We start from the raw sequence: 18,422 nt of genomic DNA on the forward strand, positions 1-18,422 counted from the left end.
GAGAACTCTGGAGCTCTGTCAGAGTGACCATCGGGTTCTTGTTCACCTCCCTGACCAAGCCTTCTCTCCGATTGCTCAGTTTGGCCGGGTGACCAGCTCTAGGAAGTGTCTTGGTGCTTCCAAACTTCTTTGATTTAAGAATGAGGAGGCCACTGTGTTCTTGGGATCTTCAACGCTGCGACATTTTTTGGTACCCTTCCCAAAATCTGTGCCTCGACACAATCCTGTTTCGGAGCTCTATGGACAATTCCTTCGACCTCATGGCTTGGTTTTTGTACTGACATGCACTTTCAACTGTTGGGAACTTATATTAGACAGGTGTGTGCCTTTCCAAATCATGTCAAATCAATTGAATTTAACACAGGTGGACTCCAATAAAGTTGTAGAAACATCTCAAAGATAATCAATGGCAACGGATGCACCAGAGCTCAATTTCGAGTCTGGGAGGAGGAGATGGGGGCTAGGGAGGAGATGGGGCTAGGGAGGAGATGGCTCGGGAAGGGATGGGGGCTAGAGAAGGGATGGGCTAGAGAAGGGATGGGGCTAGGTAAGAGATCGGCTAGGGGCTTGGGAAGGGATGTGCTAGGGAAGGGGTGGGGTGGGCTGGGACGGGGTGGGGCTAGGGAAGGGATGGGGCTAGGGAAGGGATGGGGATAAGGAAGGGATGGGGCTAGGAAGGGTGGGGATAGGGAAAGGATGGGGCTAGGTATAGGTAAGGATGAGGTAGGGAAGGGATGGGCTAGGGAAGGGATGGGGCTAGGGAAGGGATGGGGCTAGGGAAGGGATGGGGCTAGGGAAGGGATGGGGCTAGGGAAGGGATGGGGATAAGGAAGGGATGGGGCTAGGGAAGGGATGGGGATAAGAAGGGATGGGGCTAGGAAGGGATGGGCTAGGGAAGGGATGGGGATAAGGAGGGATGGGGCTAGGGAAGGATGGGGATAAGGAAGGGATGGGGCTAGGGAAGGGGTGGGGCTAGGGAAGGGATGGGATAAGGAAGGATGGGCTAGGGAAAGGATGGGTCAGGTATAGGTAAGGATGAGGCTAGGGAAGGGATGAGGCTAGGGAAGGATGGGGCTAGGGAAGGGTGGGGCTAGGTATAGGTAAGGGATGGGGCTAGGAAGGATGGGGCTAGGTATAGGGTCAGGGATGAGGCTAGGGAAGGGATGGGGCAGGTTAGAGACTCTGGGACTAGGGTTTAGAGGACAGGTTAGGAACTCTACTTAGGGTTTAGGGGACATGCTAGGAACTCTGGTTAGGGGTTATGGTTTTGGGGACAGGTTAGAAAATATACTTAGGTTCGAGGATTTAGGGGGACAGGTTAGAGACTCTGGCTAGGGGCTAGGGCTAGGAGATAGGGCTAGGAGATAGGGGCTAGGAGATAGGGGCTAGGGAAGGATGGGCAAGTAAGGGTAACAAGAATTGTTCTCACCTGTATAATAATGTATTATTTTATCTACACAGTATGAACATAAAGTGAGTTACTCCCTCTTGAAGTAGAATGCTTTAGTTGTTAAATTGCATCCGGTGACTGACCCACTTAGAATTTTTTCCCCAGGGCAGTGACAGTACAAGATAAGGATAAGATCGGTATCAGATAGAGGGAGCTGCAAGTCAGTTAGAAAATGAAAGTATGAAAAATCAGATCTCCGCAAAGGAATGTTTTTCAGTTAGAAACTGGGTGTGAAACTTATATCTCTGCAAGAATGTTGTTGGACAACTACAGCTCTCTGGTGCCTGAATGATCTACTGAGGGTGCTACTGAAGCTTGTGATGTGTCTAGACTGTAGAGCCCTGACTTCTTGCTGAACATGTAACATGACCATAATCTTTCCTAACCAGAACTAGGGCCATCAACGGGGGCCAGATTTTATTCCTTGTTTGAAAAACCCTTCCCTTCCCATATAATATGTTCCGTGTTACAAAGATATCTTACACAGCTACTAGATTGGGTCCAGAGTTATGCCTACTGTAAATGCAATGGTTGTCTTTACTTAGCTCAGTGTTTCTTCAAGCCTGGTCCTGGGAAGACAAAGGAGTACAATGATATAGTTTTTGCCCATCAGCAAACCTTTGATTAGTGGAATCAGGTGTGGAGGACAGCATTTTAGACATGTATTTGTTCAAGGCAGTGACAGTATGAGATAAGGATAAGATTTATTGGACAATAAATATTACATGGTATTATAAGGACAAAGCTACAGAGAGCTGCAAGTCATGTAGAAACTGAAAGTGAGAGACTCAGATCTCTCTGTGAGGAATGTTTGTTGACCACTACAGCTCTCTGGTGGCTGAATGATGTACTGAGGGGGATACTGAAGCAATAAGCCCGGGGGGGGTGTGCTATAGGCCAATATACGACTGCTAGGGGCTTTGTTAGGCACAATGCAAAGTGGGTGCCAGGACACAGTCCTTAGCCATGGTATATTGGCCATATATCACAAACCCCGAGCTGTCGTATTGCTATTATAAACTTGTAACCAATGGAATTAGAGCATAAAATACATGTTTTGTCATACCCGTGGTATACGATTATGATATACACGGCGGTCAGCCAATTGGCATTCAGGGCTCGAACCACCAGTTTATAACGAAGCTTTTATGTGTCTGTAGGTCTACTACTGTAGGTATATTACTGTAAGTCTACTACTGTAGGTTCCACTACTGTAAGTCTACTACTGTAAGTCTACTACTGTAGGCCTGCTTTCGTAAGTCTACTATTGTAGGTCTACTACTGTAGTCTGCTACTGTAAGTATACTATTGTAGGTCTGCTACTGTAAGTCTACTACTGTAAGTCTTCTACTGTAGGTCTGATACTGTAAGTCTACTACTGTAAGTCTACTACTGTAGGTCTACTACTGTAGGTCTACTACTGTAGGTATATCACTGTAGGTATATTTCTGTAGGCTTGCTACTGTAGGTATATACTGTAGGTCTGCTACTGTAAGTCTACTATTGTAGGTCTGCTACTGTAAGTCTACTACTGTAGGTCTGCTACTGTAAGTCTACTACTGTAGGTCTACTACTGTAGGTCTACTACTGTAGGTATATTTCTGTAGGTCTACTACTGTAGGTATATTACTGTAGTCTGCTACTGAGGTATTCTTGGTATACCTCCAGAGTGGCGCAGTGGTCTAAGGCACTGCATTGCAGTGCTAGATGCATCACTACAGAACCTGGTTCGTTCCCAAGCTGTGTCACAACCAGATGTGATTCGGAGTACCATAGGGTGGCGACAATTGGCCCAGCGTCATCTGGGTTAGGGGAGGGAATGGCCGTGGGTGTAGGTAGTCATTGTAAATAAGAATTTGTTCTTAACTGACTTGCCTAGTTAAAGAAATTATACTACAAGCTTGGCACACCTGTTTTTGGGAGTTTATCCCATTCTTCTCTGCAGATCCTCTCAAACTCTGTCAGGTTGATGGGGAGTGTTGCCGCACAGCTATTTTCAGGTCTCTCCAGAGATGTTCGATCGGGTTCAAGTCCGGCTCTGGCTGGGCCACTCAAGGACATTCAGAGACTTGTCCCGAAGCCACTCCTGTGTTGTCTTGGCTGTGTGTTTAGGTTCTGGAGCAGGTTTTCATCAAGGATCCTCTGTACTTTGCTCCGTTCATCTTTCCCTTGATCCTGACTAGTCTCCAGTCCCTGCCGCTGAAAAACATCCCCACAGCATGATGTTCCCACCACCATGTATCATTGTAGGGATGGCGCCAGGTTTCCTTCAGACGTGACGCTTGGCATTGAGGCCAAGGGTTGAATCTTGTTTCATCAGACCAGAGAATCTTGTTTCTTCATGGTCTGAAAGTCCTTTCGTTCCTTTTGCAAACTCCAAGTGGGCTGTCATGTGTCTTTTACTGTGGATTACCTCCGTCCAGCCACTCTACCTTAAAGGCCTGATTGGTGGAGTGCTAAAGAGATGCTTGTCCTTCTGGAAGGGTCTCCCATCTCCATAGAGGAACTCTGGAGCTCTGTCAGAGTGACCATCGGGTTCTTGTTCACCTCCCTGACCAAGGCCCTTCTCTCCCGATTGCCCAGTTTGGCCGGGTGACCAGCTCTAGGAAGTGTCTTGGTGCTTCCAAACTTCTTTGATTAGACATGATTTGGAAAGGCACACACCTGTCTATATAAGTTCCCACAGTTGACAGTGCATGTCAGTACAAAAACCAAGCCATGAGGTCGAAGGAATTGTCCATAGAGCTCCGAAACAGGATTGTGTCGAGGCACAGATTTTGGGAAGGGTACCAAAAAATGTCTGCAGCGTTGAAGATCCCCAAGAACACAGTGGCCTCCCTCATTCTTAAATCAAAGAAGTTTGGAAGCACCAAGACACTTCCTAGAGCTGGTCACCCGGCCAAACTGRGCAATCGGGAGAGAAGGGCCTTGGTCAGGGAGGTGAACAAGAACCCGATGGTCACTCTGACAGAGCTCCAGAGTTCCTCTATGGAGATGGGAGACCCTTCCAGAAGGACAAGCATCTCTTTAGCACTCCACCAATCAGGCCTTTAAGGTAGAGTGGCTGGACGGAAGGTAATCCACAGTAAAAGACACATGACAGCCCACTTGGAGTTTGCCAAAAGGAACCGAAAGGACTTTCAGACCATGAGAAACAAGATTCTCTGGTCTGATGAAACCAAGATTCAACCCTTTGGCCTCAATGCCAAGCGTCACGTCTGAAGGAAACCTGGCGCCATCCCTACAATGATACATGGTGGTGGGAACATCATGCTGTGGGGATGTTTTTCAGTGGCAGGGACTGGGAGACTAGTCAGGATCAAGGGAAAGATGAACGGAGCAAAGTACAGAGAGATCCTTGATGAAAACCTGCTCCAGAGCGCAAAGGACCTCAGGCTGGGGCAAAGCTTCACCTTCCAAAAGGATAAGAACCCTAAACACACAGCCAAGACAACACAGGAGTGGCTTCGGGACAAGTCTCTGAATGTCCTTGAGTGGCCCAGCCAGAGCCCGGACTTGAACCCGATCGAACATCTCTGGAGAGACCTGAAAATAGCTGTGCGGCAACACTCCCCATCCAACCTGACAGAGTTTGAGAGGATCTGCAGAGAAGAATGGGATAAACTCCCMAAATACAGGTGTGCCAAGCTTGTAGTATMATTTCTTTAACTAGGCAAGTCAGTTAAGAACAAATTCTTATTTACAATGACTRCCTACACCCACGGCCATTCYCTCCCCTAACCCRGATGACGCTGGGCCAATTGTCGCCACCCTATGGTACTCCRAATCACATCYGGTTGTGACACAGCTTGGGAACGAACCAGGTTCTGTAGTGATGCATCTAGCACTGCAATGCAGTGCCTTAGACCACTGCGCCACTCTGGAGGTATACCCAAGAATACTCAAGGCTGTAATCGCTGCCAAAGGTGCTTCAACAAAGTACTGAGTAAAGGGTCTGAATACTTATGTAAATACGATATTTCATTTTTTTTTATACATTTAAAAAAATCTCTAAAAACCTGTTTTTGCTTTGTCATTATGTGGTATTGTGTGTAGATTGAGGGGGGAAAACTATTTATACATTTTAGAATGAGGCTGTAACGTAACAAAGTGTGAGAAAAGTCAAGGGGTCTGAATACTTTCCGAATGCGCTGTACACTAAACCCAACACCCCCTTTACCATATAACCACCCAAAACGAGACAAAACACAAACATTCCCCATGTCACACCCTGACCTAACTAAAATAATAAAGAAAACAAAGAATACTAAGGCCAGGGCGTGACACCTGCAATCACGTTGTAATCCCAAATAACTACTCATTATGTGATCAAGATGATTAATTCTGCACCTGTATGTGTATCGACTAGTCTAACAAGTGAATATTAGAAATGTCCAACAGATACACTTAGGACTTGAAAAGCAGAACTTTAAATTGTGATTTCCAAGACTCAGATTAAGTCTAGATGTAGTATTTTTATATTTTTATTTTCTCTCTCTATCTCCCCACTCTCTACCTCCCTCTCTCTTTTTAGCTTGTGCCCTACTGGGAGAAGACCTTCGGCATTGACCTCGGTTCCCCTCAGATCGGTGTTGTGGATGTGGAAGATGTAAGTCTGATCTTCCCACCTACTTTGTCTCTGTCGTCTCTTTTGTGTCATCCTCTTCTCTCTTCTATCCATCCATCTATCTATCTATCATCCATCCATCCATCCGTCCATCCATCCATCCATCCATCCATCTTCTCTGGGAACCTCAGGTTTTTGATGGTCTACTCTCACTGTCTTCTCATCCAAGCTTCTCTTGAATCTCAGTGTCTTTCTGTCTTGTGCCGACTTAGTCTCCATCTTGTTTCGTGACCATCAAATCGAGATCTCACTGTGTGTGTGTTCCCTCATAGGCCGACAGTGTGTGGATGGAGATGGATGATGATGAGGACATGCCCACTGCTGATGAGCTTGAGGACTGGATCGAGGATGTGCTGTCCGGAAAGATCGATCCAGATGATGATGATGATGACGATGACGACGACGACGACGACGACGACGATGATGATGATGATGATGATGATGACGATGACGATGATGATGACGATGATGACGACGAAGATGACGACGATGATGATGATGACGAATAAAAGCTTACTTGCCATCCTTGGGTTGGCTCGGCTTTAGCCAACAGTGGCCGAAAGCTGGCACCAATCATCAGTTTCCTAACATCTCGTCAAACACATGTTGTGTCCCTTCCTGTTTGCTTCCTGCATCTCTTTCTCAAAGCCCTGATCAGATAGTCCGGTAATATGCCCAAAGGGCAACACCTAAATCAAATTGACTCACCTTAATTGGGGAGGACGGGCTCATGGTAATTGCTGGAGCGGATTAGGTGGAATAGTATCAAATACATCAAACACATGGTTTGATGCCATTCCATTTGCTCCGTTCCAGCTGTTATTATGAGCCACCCACCCCTCAGCAGCCTCCACTGATTTCACTGGGTAAGAAAATGCATGGAAGCAGGGGAAAAGTTTTGTCTGTGAAAAGAAAATGGGTTGCGGCTCAAATGTAAGATCAGTGTTCCTTGTTCAGTATGAAACGTTTGTCTCTCTCTTCATGGGGTTGTAACTGTGAGTGTATGTGAGGACAAATCTGAGGAAAACTAGTATGTTTGACCTAGTTTAATCTCGTTTTGCACAATCAGGGATGCTCCCTTTCCCCTATCTCATTTGTTCCATTTTTCTGTACTCTGTAACATCTACATGTTTTCTACTGGTAAAGAGAAGAAACATTGTACTATATTGTACTATATTGTACTATATTGTGTTATTTTTTAAAGAGAAGGAAACTTAACCTCACTGAAATGTCTTAAGAAATGTCTTAAGAAAAACAGTTTCAAAGAGTGATTATGAATATCTTGGAATTCACAAAAAGACAACAGAATTTGATTGTTTCTGGTCCGATATTGGAAAAAAATAGAAAAAAAAACATTTAAAAATGTAATGTTGTTGTTTGTCATAATTTCTATATGAATGTGGAAGTGTCTTTGTGTGTATGTGACACGACACAATTTTTACAAACTAAAGCTATATAATTGTGAAACCTATAAGAACCAGTACATATTTTGACGATGGTGAAGCTTTACACATCAAATATAATCTAATTCAAGACTCTTGAGAATGTCAGAGACAAGACTGCATCAACCTTCATGGTTCTGCAAAACTATAAGGTGCAAAATTCTCACAGGAGCAAACATTTCGTAAATCTGTCTCAGAGAGTATTTTACTGCCTTGATGACAGGGGGCATAAAAAACATGATATACAGTGCCTTCAGAAAGTATTCATAACTGTTCACTTTTGACACATTTTGTTTTGTTACAGTTTGTGTCACTGATCTACTCATAACTTCAAAGTAGAATTTTTTTTTTTAAAGAAAGGTTTACAAATGGAAAAAAAGAAAAAGCTGGAATATCTTGAGTATTCAACCCCTTTGTTATGGCCAGCCTAAATAAGTTCAGGATTACAAATGTAATTAACAAATCACATAATACTTTGCATGGACTTTGTGTGCAATAACAGAGGTTAACATGATTTTTCAATGACTACTCCATCTCTGGACCCCACAAATACAATGATCTGTGAGGTCCCACAGTCGAGTAGTACATTTCAAGCACATATTTGACTACAAAGACCAGGGAGGTTTTTCAATGCCTCGCAAAGGAGGGCACCGATTGATGAATATCCATCCCTTTGAGCATGACAAAGTTATTAATTACACTTTGGATGGTGTATCAATACACCCAGTCACTACAAAGACACAGGCATCCTTCCTAAGGTAGTTGCTGGAGAGAAAGGTGACTTTAAAACACTTACAGAGTTTAATGGCTATGATAGGAAAAAACAGGATGGATCAAGAACATTTCATAATTTTGTAGTAGCCCTGAACTAACTCGCCTGATTCACCTAGTCAAGGGCTTGAGGATTTTTAACAATTTGAATCAGGTGTGCTAGCTGTGGAACAGTTCAAATACCTGGAACGGCTTGGGCTCCCCGAGCAGAGGTTTGAGAACCCTTGCCTTAAATGGCAGATTGATAAGACGGAAGGCTGGACAGAATAAATATATTCCAAACATGCATTCTATTTGTAAAAAGGCACTAAATTAATACTGCAAAACTGTCGTAAAGAAATTACATTTTAGTTTGGAATAAAAAGCATTATGTTTGGGGCAAATTCAACACAACACATGACTGAGTACCGCTCTTCATATTTTCAAGCACGGTGGTGTCTGCATCATGTTATGGGTATGCTTTTCATTGGCTAGTACCAGCTTTCTTTTATTTAACCTTTATTTACCTAGGCAAGTCATTTAAGAACAAATTCTCATTTACAATGACGGCCTAGGAACATTGGGTTAACTACCTTGTTCAGGGGCAGAACAACAGATGTTTACCTTGTCAGCTCAGGGATTCGATCTAGCAACCTTTCAGTTACTGGCCCAACGCTCTAACCACTAGGCTACCTGCCGCCCCCAGATGCTTTTTTTAGGTTAAAAATAAATGGAAAGGAGCTAAGCACAGACAGCATAATAGTGGTTCAGTCTCTTCTCCAAAAGACAAATTCACCTTACAGCTGGAAAATACCCTAAAACCCAAAGCCAAATCTACACTGGAGTTGCTTACCAAGACAACACCAAATATTCAATAGTTACATGGTTACGATTTTGACAATATCTGCTTGAAAATCTATGGCAAAACTTGAAAATGGCTGTCTAGCAATGATCAACAACCAACTTGACAGAGCTTTACATTTTTTTTAAAGAATAATGGGCAAATATTGCACAATCCAGGCCTGCAAACCTCTTAGAGACTTACCCTGAAAGACTCACAGCTGTAAGGTGATTCTAACATGTATTGACTCAGGGGGTTGAATACTTATCCAATCTAATCAAAATAAATGTTTTGTTTTCCATTAATTAAAAAAATATGTATAATATTCTTCCACTTTGACAGTAGAGCATTTTTATCACACTTTGTAACACAACAATATTTATAAAAGGTCAAGGGGTGTGAATACTTTCTGACGGCACTCTATGCCTCAATGCAGTCATATTCGTGGCTTATTGGGGGTGTGGCTTTCAACAAGTTATTTTTGGCAACCCATCCCATGAGAGTGAATATCATTCCAGTTCATCTGTTCTGTTCTGTTTCATAACCACTGCTTGCTATGAATTCCATCTGATGGTGTTTGCTTGTGTAGGTAAAAAGACAAATCATGTCTAGTTTGGAACACTGACAAGTAAAGAGCAAATTGTATAAATATATATATATATATACACTGCTCAAAAACATAAAGGGAACACTTAAACAACACAATGTAACTCCAAGTCAATCACACTTCTGTGAAATCAAACTGTCCACTTAGGAAGCAACACTGATTGACAATAAATTTCACATGCTGCTGTGCAAATGGAATAGACAAAAGGTGGAAATTATAGGCAATTAGCAAGACACCCCCAATAAAGGAGTGGTTCTGCAGGTGGTGACCACAGACCAATTCTCAGTTCCTATGCTTCCTAGCTGATGTTTTGGTCACTTTTGAATGCTGGCGGTGCTTTCACTCTAGTGGTAGCATGAGACGGAGTCTACAACCCACACAAGTGGCTCAGGTAGTGCAGCTCATCCAGGATGGCACATCAATGCGAGCTGTGGCAAGAAGGTTTGCTGTGTCTGTCAGCGTAGTGTCCAGAGCATGGAAGCGCTACCAGGAGACAGGCCAGTACATCAGGAGACGTGGAGGAGGCCGTAGGAGGGCAACAACCCAGCAGCAGGACCGCTACCTCCGCCTTTGTGCAAGGAGGAGCACTGCCAGAGCCCTGCAAAATGACCTCCAGCAGGCCACAAATGTGCATGTGTCTGCTCAAACGGTCAGAAACAGACTCCATGAGGGTGGTATGAGGGCCCGACGTCCACAGGTGGGGGTTGTGCTTACAGCCCAACACCGTGCAGGACATTTGGCATTTGCCAGAGAACACCAAGATTGGCAAATTCGCCACTGTGCTCTTCACAGATGAAAGCAGATTCACACGCACATGTGACAGACGTGACAGAGTCTGGAGACGCCGTGGAGAACGTTCTGCTGCCTGCAACATCCTCCAGCATGACCGGTTTGGCGGTGGGTCAGTCATGGTGTGGGGTGGCATTTCTTTGGGGGGCCGCACAGCCCTCCATGTGCTCGCCAGAGGTAGCCTGACTGCCATTAGGTACCGAGATGAGATCCTCAGACCCCTTGTGAGACCATATGCTGGTGCGGTTGGCCCTGGGTTCCTCCTAATGCAAGACAATGCTAGACCTCATGTGGCTGGAGTGTGTCAGCAGTTCCTGCAAGAGGAAGGCATTGATGCTATGGACTGGCCCGCCCGTTCCCCAGACCTGAATCCAATTGAGCACATCTGGGACATCATGTCTCGCTCCATCCACCAACGCCACGTTGCACCACAGACTGTCCAGGAGTTGGCGGATGCTTTAGTCCAGGTCTGGGAGGAAATCCCTCAGGAGACCATCCGCCACCTCACCAGGAGCATGCCCAGGCGTTGTAGGGAGGTCATACAGGCACGTGGAGGCCACACACTACTGAGCCTCATTTTGACTTGTTCTAAGGACATTACATCAAAGTTGGATCAGCCTGTAGTGTGGTTTTCCACTTTCATTTTGAGTGTGACTCCAAATCCAGACCTCCATGGGTTGATAAATTTGATTTCCAATGATAATTTTTGTGTGATTTTGTTGTCAGCACATTCAACTATTTAAAGAAAAAAATATTTAATAAGAATATTTCATTCATTCAGATCTAGGATGTGTTATTTTAGTGTTCCCTTTATTTTTTGAGCAGTGTATATATATATATATATATATATATATATATATATACAGTACCAGTCAAAAGTTTGGACACACCTACTCATTCAAGGGTTTTTCTTAATTTGTACTATTTTCTATATTCTAGAATAATAGTGAAGACATCAAATCTATGAAATAACACATATGGAATGATGTAGCAACCAAAAAAGCGTTAAACAAATCAAAATATATTCTTCAAAGTAGCCACCATTTGCCTTGATGACAGCTTTGCACACTCCTCTCAATCAGCTTCACCTGGAATGCTTTTCCAACAGTTTTGAAGGAGTTCCCACAAATACTGATCACTTGTTGGCTGCATTTCCTTCACTCCGCAGTCTAACTCATCCCACACTATCTCAATTGGGTTGAGGTCAGGTGATTGTGGAGGCCAGGTCATCCAATGCAGGACTCCATCACTCTCCTTGGTCAAATAGCCCTTACACATCCTGGAGGTGAGTTTTGGGTCATTGTCCTGTTGAAATATAAATTATAGTCTCACTAAGCGCAAACCAGATGGGATGGCGTATCACTATAGAATGCTGTGGTAGCCATGCTGATTAAGCAGTCAACCCAGCCAAATTTTACACTGTTTCTCATTCAGCTGCATACCTGAATCGTCATTAAGTAAGTGGTTCCCCAACAAGGGGTCGCAACCCCATATTAAAATGGTGTTGCGTGAGAATGTCCAAAATCCAGAAGAACAAAATATAGAACAAAATATACAGTTGAAGTTGGAAGTTTATATACACTTAGGTTGAAGTCATTAAAACTCGTTTTTCAACCACTCCACAAATTTCTTGTTAACAAACTATAGTTTTGGCAAGTCGGTTAGGACATCTACTTTGTGCATGACACAAGTAATTTTTCCAACAATTTATTTCACTTATAATTCACTGTATCACAAATCCAGTGTGTCAGAAGGTTACATACACTAAGTTGACTGTGACGTTAAACAGCTTGGGAAATTCCAGAAAATGATGTCATGGCTTTAGAAGCTTCTGATAGGCAAATTGACATCATTTGAGTCAATTGGAGGTGTACCTGTGGATGTATTTCAAGGCCTACCTTCAAACGCAGTGCATCTTTGCTTGACATCATGGGAAAATCAAAAGAAAGCAGCCAAGACCTCAGAAAACAAATTGAATACCTCCACAAGTCTGGTTCGTCCTTGAGAGCAATTTCCAAACACCTGAAGGTACCACGTTCATCTGTGCAAACAATAGTATGCAAGTATAAACTCCATGGGACCACGCAGCCGTCATACTGCTCAGGAAGGAGACGCGTTCTGTCTCCTCGAGATGAACGTACTTTGTTGCGAAAAGTGCAAATCAATTCCAGAACAACAGCAAAGGATATTGTGAAGATACTGGAGGAAACAAGTACAAAAGTATCTATTTCCACAGTAAAACGAGTCCTATATCGACATAACCTGAAAGGCAGCTCAGCAAGGAATAAGCCACTGCTCAAAATTCACCCAACTTATTGTGGGAAGCTTGCGGAAGCCCAAAACGTTTGACCCAAGTTAAACAATTTAAAGGCAATGCTACCAAATACTAATTGCGTGTATGTAAACTTCTGACCCACTGGGAATGTGATGAAAGAAATAAAAGCTGATATAAATAATTCTCTCTACTATTATTCTGACTTTTCACATTCTTAAAATATATTGGTGATGCTAACTGACCTAAGACGGAATTTTTACTAGGATTTAATGTCAGGAATTGTGAAAAACTGAGTTTAAATGTATTTGGCTAAGGTGTATGTAAACTTCCGACTTCAACTGTATATTATAATATCGTCTTTGTATCTCAAAATCATTTTAATGTGGTCAACCTTAAAAATCTAAATGAAAATAATTCTAATCAAAAAGATAAAATTCAAACAGAGAGCATCCTTAGATCATGGGAAAAGGCCACACTTGGATCATTCCCACAGTGAATGGCTAGGTCCGCAACACTGTGAAACCACACACTACTGCACAGACTTTTATATTACCGGCCGCAAATGCTAAGGTAAAAACAATGTGTGGGGAGGCAGAGGCACAGAAACTCACATCAATACCTTTGTCAGGTAACACTGTTAAACAAATCATTTATGCTGTTGCTAGCAAGAAAGAGGAAACTGCCTGAACGACTCAACAACTCCCCACCTGATGCTCTCCAAATGGACGTTAGCTTTGAGGGCCGAGATGCCCATGCGTTGACGTTTGTTCAATATACATGTCGAGGGATGGTATTCACGAGGACATATTGTTGTGTCTCACGGTTCCCGAGGATGAAACAGCACAGTGGATGTTTAGTGTGTGTTCAGTGTATGTTCAGCTGCATGGCTATATTGATGAAAATCAGATTCCATGGGATCGAATGGTGGGCTTTTGCACAGATGGGGCTCCATCTATGGTGGGACGGCAGGCAGGCCTCTGCACTCTAGTTATGAATGTGTCTCACTCTGCCATATGGACACATTATATGATACACCAAGAGCAACTGGTGGCAAAAGAGCTGAGCACAGAACTCGGAGATGTACTGCAGCAGGTAACTTTGATTGTAAACTACATCAAACCACATCCACTGTGCGCACGCCTGTGGCGTGCGCACTATGTGGAGATATGGGATCAGAGCATGACGATGTTCTAATACACACCGAGGCTTGATGGTTTTCGAAGGGGAGTGTTGGAAAGATTTTTCACATTGAGAGAGGAACTGTTTGGTTGACTTGGTTGATTTTCTGTGTAATGAAAAGAAAATGTGTCTCCTTGCCTATGTAACAGACATATTTGTGAAAATGAATAAATTGAACGCAAGCACGCAGGGGAAATACAAAAACATTCTACAGATGAGTGAACGAATCAGTGGAATCAGAAATAATCATAATTGGAGAGAGACCTACCTCCCAATCCATTTGACTGCGATCCTGGCTCAGTTAACATGCTGGTAAGTGAAATTGAACAGCTGATTGAGCTTTCATGTGACCGAATGCATTCACAGGTCACTACGAAGGAGTTTTGGTACTTGATTCAAAGGGAATACCCTGCAATCTCCCTCTGAGCATTAATAGAGAGCTCAAAACAGCTGGGAACTTGGAACTGGAGATCTCCAACTTCAAAAATTGTTTTGAATGGTCATCCAACTCGGAATTCCAACTCAGAAAGTCGGTCCTCTTTCTAGAGCTCCGACTTTCTGACCTGAAAATCACTGACGTCATGATTTGACCTCATATGATTTGACCTCGAGTTCCATATTGTCTTGAAAGCACCATAAAACTCATGGTACCCTTCGCCAGCTCATATCTGTGTGAAGCTAGATTCAGTGCTCTCATCTGCGTTAAAACCAAATATCGATTCAGGTTGGATGTGACAGCAGAGATGAGGTGCGTACTGTTGACCACATCCCCTGATTTTGAGAAGCTCCTACGCGAAATGCATCAAGCACACTCATCTCATTAGTGCTGGTGGGATACATCATGGTGAGTGAGAAGACAATCAGAAACACTGTTAGAATGTTTTTCAATTGACTGTCATAGCCCCAAATAAAAAAGAAAAAAATGTCTGTTAATTATTATTATTATTTTTTACATGGTTGGGGTCGTGATAATTTTTAGATATCAAAATGAGGTCATGGGAACCACTGGATAGAGTACATATGTGGCTTGCAGTAACTAAACTGGCCATGGGGGGAGGGGGGGGGGCGTAGCTTTCCTATAAAGCACTGTACTGAGAAAGTCAATAAGATCCTGTTGTGTTGATTTAACCTGGACTCTCCCAGTTTCCCTACATGATTCTTTCTGGAAAGTTCAACTGACTGGTTACACATTGACCAGAATAGCTGCAGTATGTTGTCTCCTTATCAAATCTTTCTGTTCTCACATGGACACTCACTAGCATTTAGCATTAGTAAGTTGGTAAATGGGTACTCGGTATAAATAATATTTGAGACTATAGTGATACATATACAAACAAACAGGACATTCATTTATACACAAGGTAAGTGTCTGAAAAATCATCACCATAGTGTCTTGAAATTAATCCTCCTTGATTCCCTCTTCCCTCTCTCTTTTATATATTTCTCTCTCTCCCCCTCGCTGACTAACCATTGCGCGTTATTGTTTTATTACTGTATCTTTGAAATGTTATACTAGTGGGTTAACAATAATCCTTTTGATATGAGACAACTTGAAATATCCCTGAAAAACAAGCCTTCAACAGGATAACTGAACTACTGCCTTTGTAAAACTAACTAATCACTTTTAGAATGTAATCCTTTCTTGTAATGTCTATGGAATTGAACTAGCATAGTAGGAAGTGATATGGGTAGTACTTTATTTTACGGGTATATAAATTACACATTTGCTAGGACATTATAAGGTTTCAATGGGTACTTTATGGTACTTACTTCAAATAATTGTACACAACTGGTAACTTTTAGTGCTTGTTCCAATGAGTCCCAAAGGTAACAGTTTACTGTAGGTGTCCTTATTCATACATTCATAAAGCCTTTATTACAGCTATATAACACATTATAACATTTGCCTTAAGCTGTAATGAGTCGTTTCAAATAGTTATGAGTAACGGCTGTCGTGTCTTTGCTATCATTAAATTGAAGACTTATAGTTTTTATCAAAGATTTCTGTAATTAGGGATTACGCGATCAACTGAGTTGGAACGTAACTAATTAACTATGAATTCGAGGGCACCAGGGAAAGTAGTCAGATTACAAAGTTATAATTTCCCAATATAACCTTTCAGATATTTTCATATCTGATCAATAGTCTTCTGATTAATGATTTTTTTATTTTTACCTCACGTTAGTCTCATTCCAAACGTCGTAAATTGTTGGTTATCTGCACGAACCCAGTCTTCACTATGAGTCATCCATACATCAATTGTCTTAAATCATTTATTTATTACTAACTAAGTAATTCACAGAAATGCATAAACAAACAAACAAACTTAAAAATGGTTACATGAAATGATGGGAGAAATATGCCCTAGTGGGCTGAACCGGCATGGCGGCTTGTTAGACAAAGGGAAAATTGGCGTTCGACCAAGAAGTCACTACAGAGTTCATAATTATAACAATTGACATGCTAATCCTTTACACATGAACGCTCACTCATTCGGGAACAATTGCAATCAATATATATATATATATATTTACGCTCATTGTGTGTCGTCTTGATCGCTGGAGGAAAGTTTGTTTCTGTTGGAGATTCGTCGGTCTCTGTCCTGGTTATTGTGGATAATTCAGAGTGACATTCGTTATAGAATGATTGTTTCGGCGGTTGTCTTTCTTCGCGTTCAATGATACCGAATTCCTAGCTGCAGACTAGTAGTCAAAATCAAAGACTTGTTCTTATTCGTCTAAGAGTTTAACCACGTGGTATGGTTAAAGATTCAGCAATGTTACTTAACCTTCTCCTCCTAATGGAGAAAAACATGGTCTAATGATAATTTCTCAGAGTTGGCTTTTATTCAGATAGCAGAGAGGGGCTGTCCCAGGGTGTCTGACCCAACTGGCTCAGGGGCGGGTCCTCGGGTTTAGTTCAAATCAAACGGGATTTGTATTTTTCTTCATTAACCAGTCCAAAATCATATTACACAATTATATAAACAGTATCATACTCACTCATTCATTTTATACAACAAACAGATGTAAACCTCATATCTGAGGTTATTATATAAACAGCGGTATGGTAATGTAGCCACCCTATCTCTCATGAGTTTCCCACATGGGGACAAACGGACCGGTTCATAGCTGGAATCTTCACCAATCTACCCTCTCTTCTAATACTGTTTGGCCATGAGGAGATTCTCAGGAATTTACGACGTCTCTCTGTGATCACAGCATGGGTTGAAGGAGGAAAGGGAGAGGCAGGGAGAGGGGGATGGGGCTTGCTATACCCAAGCAGGCAACGTCATGACACGGCACAAGATTTTACAAAACTAGCTATAAATGTTGTTGAAATGAAATAGCTGATTGAGCTTTCATGTCACCGAATTCATTCACGGGTCACTACGAAGGAGTTTTGGTTCCTGATTCAAAGGGAAGACCGTGCCGTCTGCTTCTGACCTTTAATGTCGCCTTCAAAACAACTGGGAACTTGGAACTGGAACTCGGAAATCTCTGACTTCCAAAAAATTGTTTTGAGCGGTCATTCAACTCGGAATTCTAACTTGAGAACTCAGGCCTTTTTCGAGAGCATGAATATCCAACTTGAAAGTCAATGACGTCGTGATTTGACCTCGAGGTCCATGTTGTCTTTTAACTTCTTATGGCTGAAGGGGCAGTATTGAGTAGCTTGGATGAAAGGTGCCCATATCAAACGGCCTGCTCCTCAGTCATAGTTCCTAATATTTGCATATTATTATTAGTATTGGATAGAAAACACTCAAAAGTTTCTAAAACTGTTTGAATTATGTCTGTGAGATTAACCTCTAACGAGTCTTCCTCCCGGATCCGGGATCCTCCTCATCAAAAAAGCTGACTGGCATAGCCTAGCCTAACGCGACAGGGATATCATATAATATAATTTCATGAAATCACAAGTCCAATACAGCAAATGAAAGATAAACATATTGTGAATCCAGCCATAATTTCCGATTTTTTATATGCTTTACAGCGAAAACACAATATATATTTATATTAGCTCACCACAATAGCCAAACACACAACGCCATGTTTTCACCATGTTTCCACCGCATAGGTAGTTTTCACAAAAGCCACAAATAGAGATAAAATTAATCACTAACCTTGAACAACTTCATCAGATGACAGTCTTATAACGTCATGTTATACAATACATTTATGTTTTGTTCGTAACTGTGCATATTTGAGGTATAAATCATCGTTTTACATTGCATCCACCATCACAAATAGCACCAAAACAGCCAGAATTTTTACAGAGAGCAACGTGAAATACATAAATACTCATCATAAAACATTTATGAAATATACATGTTGTACAGCAAATGAAAGATAACCATCTTGTGAATCCAGCCAATATTTCCGATTTTTTAAGTGTTTTACAGCGAAACACAATATATAAATAGCCAAACACACAACGCCATTTATTCACCGTAAAGAT

The 18,422-nt window shown here is 42.3% G+C and overlaps 2 protein-coding genes across 14 annotated transcripts in view; both read left to right on the forward strand.

Annotated features, from left to right (window-relative positions):
- The window catches only part of LOC111960032 (calsequestrin-1-like), a 45,487-nt gene extending 38,042 nt beyond the window's left edge, over positions 1-7,445 (forward strand). For both annotated transcript variants that reach the window (XM_023981903.3, XM_023981904.3), the window contains 2 exons: positions 5,985-6,059; positions 6,350-7,445. In XM_023981903.3, the coding sequence (XP_023837671.1) occupies positions 5,985-6,059; positions 6,350-6,586 (312 nt within the window). In that variant the 3' untranslated portion in view covers positions 6,587-7,445. The remainder of the gene's footprint in view (positions 1-5,984; positions 6,060-6,349) is intronic.
- Positions 7,446-15,063: 7,618 nt separating this feature from the next.
- Positions 15,064-18,422, forward strand: part of LOC111960041 (butyrophilin subfamily 1 member A1) — a 35,058-nt gene continuing 31,699 nt past the window's right edge. For 6 of the 12 annotated variants that reach the window (XR_011475023.1, XR_011475024.1, XM_070437835.1 and 3 more), the window contains exon 1: positions 15,114-15,321. The gene's annotated coding sequence lies outside the window, so the exon portion shown is untranslated. Of the gene's footprint in view, positions 15,322-18,422 lie in introns of all 12 variants that reach the window. The other 6 variants (XM_070437843.1, XM_070437836.1, XM_070437842.1 and 3 more) reach the window with 2 other exon arrangements.

This window comes from Salvelinus sp. IW2-2015, linkage group LG37 (genome assembly GCF_002910315.2).
Source record: "Salvelinus sp. IW2-2015 linkage group LG37, ASM291031v2, whole genome shotgun sequence".
NCBI classification, from domain to species: Eukaryota; Metazoa; Chordata; class Actinopteri; order Salmoniformes; family Salmonidae; genus Salvelinus; species Salvelinus sp. IW2-2015.